This window comes from Protopterus annectens, chromosome 1.part1 (assembly GCF_019279795.1).
Source record: "Protopterus annectens isolate FY-2018-M chromosome 1.part1, PAN1.0, whole genome shotgun sequence".
NCBI classification, from domain to species: domain Eukaryota; kingdom Metazoa; phylum Chordata; order Ceratodontiformes; family Protopteridae; genus Protopterus; species Protopterus annectens.
Genome location: NC_056726.1, coordinates 49,216,404 through 49,224,509, shown reverse-complemented (window position 1 = coordinate 49,224,509; position 8,106 = coordinate 49,216,404). Strand labels below are relative to the sequence as shown.

Here is an 8,106-nt window from a genome sequence, read left to right as displayed (position 1 = left end):
AAACTGGTAATGACTGGCTCCCAGCCTGAAGCGTAGAAAACTCTTTGACGCTTTGCCCATCTTGATGTGGTAGTAGGCATCTTGGAGATCTATTGAGCACATCCAATTTTCTTTCCCTAACAGAGGGAGTAGGGATTGCAGAGTGACCATTCGGAACTTGGACTTCTTTACATACTCGTTTAACCTGCTGAGGTCTAAAATGGGTCTCCAGTCTCTTGTTCTTTTTGGAACTAAAAATAATCTGGAGTATGTTCCAAATCCTGTCTGGTCTGCCGGGACCTTTTGGATGACTCTCTTTAACAGCAGCTTTTCTATCTCTATAGCTGCTTGATCCCTATGATTGGGTGGTACATCTGAGATCCTTTTGGGAGGGCATGGTGGAAGGGAAAAGGGTATACGGTAACCTCTGGTGATAATGTCTTGTACCCACTTGTCTCGAGTGATATTTAGCCAGGCTTCTGGGTTCAAAGACAGGCGACCCCCGACCGGCTCTAGAGACGCACAGTCAGGTTCCACACCAGGAACACTGATAGGGACGGTCACGAAAGGAATCGCGACCTCCCTGATTTTGTGGACCTCCCCTGCCTCTAGGGCGACATCTGCCATTTGTTCCTCCTCCCCTGCCTCCAAAGCAGGAATCACCCTGTGTATCCTGGAAAGATCTCTGCGATTTCTTGAACCACATTTTACCACTCTTCTGACCTTTAGGGTAAGGTCTATAAGGTTCATAGGTTGGTATTAGGCTATCGGCCCTAGGGCCTATACAAGCCTAGCCATAACAATTCCCTGGCTATTTCTTCCCACACTATTTTCTTCCCTGGACCCCTGTCTAGCAGGGCAACTGATGTGATCCCTGGGGTGAATTTCCTTTCTCACATCCGGTCATCAAGGTTCCTTTTGAAGAGGGCCAAAGAGATGCTCTGCTTGACATGTATGGGCAGTCTATTCCAGAGTCTGAGGAGTCTCTGGGTCAGGAACCTATCCCTCCAGCATGTTTTGTTTATTGTGATGACAAGGTTTAGATCCCTGGAGCATGTGGCTCTGAGGGATTGGGATTTCTTTAAGTGTAGCATGTCCAACAGCTTTGGGTTTGATATGGCCTTGTATGTTAAGCAGAGATCACCTTGGAGTAGACAATATGCGACAGTATAGCTGGAGTTTTTTAAGGCGGTCAGCATAGGGCATCTGCTTTAGGCCTGTGATTCTTTTAGTGAGGTATTTCTGCAGCCTTTCCAGTTGTTGCAGATGTCTTGAGAGGTACATACCAAATGGGGCGTTGTATTCTATAATGGGTCTAATGAGGGATGAGTACAATGGGACAATGACTTCCTTTTTTCTGGATGAAAAGCCCTTAGTGATGTGTACCACATAGAAGGATTTCCTGACTGTTGTGGCGATGTGGTTATTGAAGGTGAGACCACTGTCCACCTGTGTCCCTAAGTCTCTTATCACACTTTCTGTGTTTAGTGTACTGCCACCCTATGTGATAATTCACGGGTACATGTTTTTTCCCCAAAGGGGATGACTATACATTTCTTGGCATTGAGCTTGAGCCCATGGCTCTGGCACCAAGCATCTGTTTCTGTAAGGCCCTTTTGTAGAGTATCAACATCATTTGAGGATTCAATAATGGCTCCCAGTTTGCAGTCATTTGCGAACTTTGTTAGCCAGAGTCCCTTAGTGTTGGCCTGTACACTTCAGAGAAATAGATGCCAAACAAGAGAGGTCCCAGAACTGAACCCTGAGGTACTCCACTTGTCACTTGTCTGGAGCTGGATTTGGAGTCAGCTATTTTTACAGTGTGGGTTCTGTCAGTAAGCCAGTTGTCAACCCATTGAGTGATGTAGGGATTAATGTCCAGCTTAGTAAGTTTATCTATGATTCCAGAGTGGGGGATGGTGTCAAAGGCCTTGGTGAGGTCCAGATAAGATGTGTGGACTGCCTTACCCTCGTCCACGGCCAAGGCAGGATGCTACTCAGGGCTAGGGTCATACCTGCCTGAGCCACATGATCCAAGAGCTCTTCTATGTCTCTTTTCATGTAGTCCAGGGAGGTACGTCTCAAGTCATTCACTCCAACATGGACAATGACAGAGTCATATTTGTACTTGTTGTGGAGTGACTTGAGTGCATGAGTTATGTGGCGGATCCTGGCACCCGACAGGCAGCTCACTGTAATTTTCCCCTTGTTCAGCCTGGTGAGTGGGACCTCAGTGTGCCTGACTACAGAGTCACCTATGACTAAAGTGTTAGGTACGTTGTCTTGCCTTAGGGGCTGTTGCTGGGTGGCATACTGGTGTTGTGAGCTATGTGATACTTTGGTTGTGATTGGTGTTTGCATTTCAGCTTCGGAGGTCCTTGTTGCTTGTGCAGGTTACAGTTAAGGGCCTCTGCATATGTGGATTTAGTGTTGCTATGTGTGGGTGTTGGTGTGAGTTTAGAAGGGCTATGTGTTGCTTGAGGTGTAGTGCGGGTGTTAACCCTCTCTTCTTGACTGTCTAGCACAATCTTGGGTGGAGAGAGCTTTGCTTCCAATTTGGCTATGTAAGTGCATCTCTCACAGGTTGTAGTGTTGGGTGGTAGGAGGAGAGGGCTGTCTGTGTACATGAGGCAATTGCTGCATTGCCCCAGTATGCCCAGATTCACCAAGTGAATAGGAGAAATCAATGGAAGCTGACCCTTGGACATGCCTGGTTTGGTGCTTTTTTCTGAAAAGTACAGGAGCTGTTTTCCCTTACCTTAGCAAGGTACTCTGCAATTATAGGCTGTTTAGTGCCTATGATTAATTTCTCCTTATTAATAAGGAGAGTTGAGTGCTTGTATCAGTTTAAGGCTTCCTAGTGCTTTTCAGAAGGTATTAGAGCAAGTGCTAGTCACAGGGATGCTTAAAGGTAAGTTGAAAAAAATTTGTTTATCCTAAACACTGCAGAGTGCACTATAGAAGTTAGATGTGAAAGTAGGTAACTTAAGTTTTACCTGTCTAAAAAGTTAAGTTTTAGTGGAGAGTCACTATTTTTAAAACAGCAAGATAGATTGAAAGGGGGTGATCACTTTTGTATTCCGGTACTATGGAATACAGTAGAATGACTATAAATTTAAATAGTTGAAGGGGGGTGATTTCACAAAATGATAATTTAGTGTTTACTCACACAAGCCAGTGAAAGCAGAGAGGAAATGAGATATATAGTCAAATTAACATAAGAGGTAGGCAACTAGAAAGACAGTGGCATTTAAGAACATGACAGTGACAGGGAGGGGGGGGGGGATTTCTGCCTGACTCAAAAACAGACAGAGCTGTGGGGTCTTTTGAAGTTTTAATATGCAGTTAAAAGCAGAGCACAAGCAAAGCACAAGGTAAAGAAAACAAATCACAGCACTCAAAATATAAAAGGCAATAAACTAATACAAAATACAACAAATAAAAAGCAAACCAACCTTTCCCTCACAGCAAAGTGTAGTAGAGTCTGGGTGAGCCTTTCCAATAAAGAAGGGACGGTACAACGGACTCCCATGGCAAAGAGAGTCTTTCCTTCCTGTTCACACATGGTGAGGGTCTCTCTCACCTTGGGTCCAAAAAGAGAGGCTCAGTCAATGGGAGCATTGGTGAATGTAGACTTGAAAGGTTCAGCAAAATTGCATAGACGCATCCAGGAGTGTCTCTTTAAGGAGACTCCTGAACCTGCAGCCCTACTCGCACCATCAGCTGTGTATGAGATTAGCCTCATGGAGGAGTTAACAATGGATGTTAAGGTAGCCAACTGAACAGATACTGTAGATGGGACTCCTTCAGTAGAGGTACCTTGAAGAGTATTTCCTAACTCCTTCAGGAGATCTCTCTGACGTCTTGTGAAGTGTGATAGATAATTCAGCGATCGGAGTGTAAAAGCCGCTGAAGAGAAGATACGCTTCCCATATCTATTCATCATCCGGGATTCCTTACTGGGCGGATGTATAGAAGAAATCTCTGCTAGCTCCTTCTTAGTGGCCACCGCCACCACCATGGCATCTACAGGTAAGTCCTTGGATAAAAATTCTTTGTCTTTAGGGGCAGAAAGAAACTTGTTCGGCCTCCTGGGGACCAGTTCCACGGCATAAGGAGTCTGCCATGCTTTCTGACTCACAAGATTTAGTAACTCGTCAAATGGGGGAGACACCCATGAAGCTGAGGGTTGAGACCTGAAAGCCTTCAGGTACACTGACTCCTCATCAGACGGGGTAACAGTGGGTCAGCCACCTCTCTGCCTGAGGATCTCCAAGATGTCTGCGAAGGAGAAATCTTCAGAGGACGACTTAGGGGACCCCTCCGACTCATCGAGGTCAGTGTGAGATGTGAGAGACTCATCAGGGGAGTCTACATGCTTCCTCTTACAAGATCTCTTTTGAGGGGGGGTCCTCAGCAGGGGTTCTCTGGGGAGGCCTCGGAAGATTGGGGGCCAGCCATGTGGGGGTCCTGAGGCTGTGGGTCTCTGCCACCTGGGGGAAGAGAATATGCTGAGACTGCAGTTGGCGCTTGAGGGAGTATAGCATCGGTACTTCTACGTGTTGCAGATGAGCTATCCAGCATGCTCCTCATCTTCACGAAGACAGATTCCTTTGGCTCCGAAAGACGCCTCAGTTCTGAAAAAAACAGAGATGCCGACGGCTCCAGAAGGATCGGCTCCGAGAACGATGTAGGGTCCGAGCTCACTTGGGCCAACGCACCAAGAGGGAGACTCGGCACCAAAGAAGTTCGGTTTCAAGTGTCCTCATCGGGGCCGACCGAGGAGCTTCGGACCCTAGACACTTCAGACGGCGCCAAGAGTGTCGGAGCGGAACTCGGCTCTGAGACAACCACACAAGGTGCTGGAACCGAACACTCCACTGTAGTCGGTACTGGCAATATCGGCTCCGAAGGCCCAATCTGGGTTGGAGAAGGAATGAAAGCAGGATAGGTAGAAGGAGTCGGCTCCAAGAATGAGTGGATCAGAGCCGATGAAAATTTTGGCAAGGCCGACTACTTGAGGAGTCTGAGCACCACACTCTTGATGTCTTCTTCAGATAGACTCCTGGAGGATCTGGAGGACAGTGTGGGTGACCTTGTTCTCTGTAATATCAGTGATTTAAGGGTAGGGGAGACCGGTGGAATATCCACTGACTGGCTCCAAAGAGGGCTGCTAGTGATCGGCACCAAAACACTTGCTACCTATACTGCAGGGTCTATGTCCAAAATCTCAATCGGCCCCGAAGACTGTGGAGCCGAAGAGAAAGATACCAACTCTGCTTTTTGTAACTTCTGTGGTGGTTCAGAGACAGAAGTTGGAGCCGGAGAAGGCCGTTTTGAAGTTTTGCCCTTATCCTTCCTAGAAGACTGCAACTTAGGAAGAAGAACTGGCTAGGTCTTCTTCGAAGGAAGGTTTCAACAGACCTTTAAAATATGTTTATTCTTCTGTTCCTGGAGCACTCTAGGGCTAAAAGAACGTCAGAAAAGGCAGGTTTCCTGCAGATGTATGGCCCCTAAGCAATATACACAAACGCTGTGTCCATCAGTGATGGACATTTTTTGTGAACACTTAATGTACTTCTTAAAGCCTGACGGTTTGTGTTCCTTAGACATATTGACAGCAAAGGAAGGCCAATACACTCACAGAACAAGAGAGGAACTAGCTCCTCTAACTTAAACAGATCTAGCCCTATCACACTCTAAGAAAAAAAAATTAAAAAAAGGGGGGAGAGCTAGGTCCTCTAACTTAAACGGACCTAGTGTGAAGAACAAAACTGGGACGAAACTAGAACCTCCAACTTAAACGGTCTAGCAAAAAACAAAAACACACACACTCATGGGATACCCCACGCAAACAAGCAATAGGCCCAGAAAATACAACATACAATAACCAAGTCAAATCCGGATGAAGTCACAAATTGGAAGTCACAAAAAATGACTGTCAGTAATAAGCTATGATGGAAAACTCTCTATAAGCAATAAATTCCTGAAAAGGAAGTAATAGTAATAAAAAATGTATCACTTAGCCATGGCCAACCAAGAAAGCTACCGACTGAAACAAACGAGATCTGGGGAGTGTGCTCATGCACCATGGGATACCTCCTAGTCACGAGCCAATCAGAAGTTTTCAGGCTTTCTAAAGTCAGAGCCGAGGATCGGCTCTGAACCCACACGTAATAATGGAGGCGAGATAGCACTACATAACATCAAATGTTACTGAATACTTGATTGCAGAATGTAGAGATGGCAGTGAAACTGACAACTGCAAATAACAATATTAATGGAGTGACAAAAGTTTAGCATTACGTTTCATTAAAATACACTGATCTGCAACTATAGGGGCTTCTTCCAGGATCCAGATCATCATATCCTCTATTGTACATTGGCAACTTTTTATCTGTACGTTAGTAGTTAAATATAGCTGAATAAAAGCATAAATGTTAAGACTAATTTTTCTTTTTTGTAGCGATCCCAGCAACTTCACCATTCTGCTCCACAAATGAGGTACGTTCTTCTGTTTTATCTGCAAAATTCCAGTCAACTGGTGTCAGAAGTTGCAAAGTTTTTTTGTATGTCCAGAAAGGGTTCAGAATTACCGTCAAAAGAAAAAGTCCAGTGAGGAGAATTACCAGTGGTGGGACAGGAGTTCTCTGAATGAGTTGATCCCAATTATAAATACATACATACCACATATGGTATGTCAAAACTATCCGACAATGAAACATATGAATCATAACCCATTGGTTTATCTTCCAAAATAGGGTAGATGACCAACCAGCCTATGTGAGAGGGAAAGAAAAATATATCTGTTAGCATAGATTTCATATTCATTCAGTAAAGTAATCACAAACATAAATGCATATCAACATAAAAGTAAAAAATTACACCATAGCAATTTATGGTAGTATCACTGTGACTTAAACAGAATGAAAAAACAAGTATGATAAACTATCTGCACACCTCAAACAAGGCAAGTTAGCACAGTAATGAGAATATACTGGTTGGCACCAACTTGCTATGTACTAAATCTCAGGGGTTATTTCTGTACACGTTTTAGCCATATTTAACTTTATCAATGTTTGCCTTTCGGCTTTTCCCGGTTAGGAGTGGCCACAGCGGAACTCCAGTCATGATTGGCAGGGGATTTTTACGGTGCCGAGTTGCCAGCCCGACGCCTAACCTTCAAGTAAGCACACCCCTTCACACACCCACCTACCTGCATGTCTTTAAACATCACTCGACCATGGGGAGGACATGCAGACTCCACACAGAAGGCGCTCCAGCTGAGAATCGAATGGGAGAACCTCTTGCTGTGAAGCGACAATGCTAACCGCTGCACCACCGCGGCCATTTAACTTTATCAATATACTATATAGTATGAACATCAAACGCATATACAACACAGAGTAATTATTTACTTAATTCTGACCTGCAAGTTAAGCCTGATTTGCTATAAGCTAAGCTAACAACAATGAAAGTCAAATCAGTGGGATAAAATCAGAAAATATAATGCACACTGGAAGAAGACCAGAGGCCAATAAGACCAGTAACATTTACAACTAACTAAAAAGCAACTGCCACCCCAAAGTAAAAAAATATACTCATATATTCCAAGCTCCCATAAATCCAACACCCATTATGTTGTAAACAAAATCCTTTATTATTTACTGACTGATTTACTGGGAAAGTTCAACTGGTTAGGTGCCTGTTTTCAGCAGAGGCACAAGGAGAAAACCTCCAAAGTATTACAAAAACATTTTAAGAAAAAGAAGTTATGTTCTTACCATAATGTTCCACGTGTGTTGTCCATCTTGACCTTTATTCTCACTGATGGGGTCAGATCCGACGAGTCGGATCTGTCTCGGTCTTTCCAATAGCTCAAAGTCTTCAGCAAAGTTTGTGGGCCTCCTTCCCTACTCATAATACAGTTCCCCAACTTCCTCAGATCTTGTTTGCCCACCCAGAAAGTAAATAATCTGTATACCAAGTATGGACTCTTTCTAGTACAATGTCTGTATCTCTGAAGCTATGGAGATCCCGAAACCAATGTCCACTCAGTTTTCCAGGAGTTCCAGAAAGGGGCTCAGAGGGTGGATTGTGAGAATAACGGTTGAGATGGACAACACA

At 44.5% G+C, this 8,106-nt stretch overlaps 1 protein-coding gene across 2 annotated transcripts in view; it reads right to left on the bottom strand.

Moving 5' to 3' along the window:
- Positions 1–6,098: 6,098 nt before the first annotated feature.
- The window catches only part of CLN8 (CLN8 transmembrane ER and ERGIC protein), a 628,289-nt gene continuing 626,281 nt past the window's right edge, over positions 6,099–8,106 (bottom strand). For both annotated transcript variants that reach the window (XM_044073532.1, XM_044073538.1), the window contains one exon: positions 6,099–6,758. In XM_044073532.1, coding sequence (XP_043929467.1) covers positions 6,426–6,758 — 333 coding nt within the window. In that variant the 3' untranslated portion in view covers positions 6,099–6,425. The remainder of the gene's footprint in view (positions 6,759–8,106) is intronic.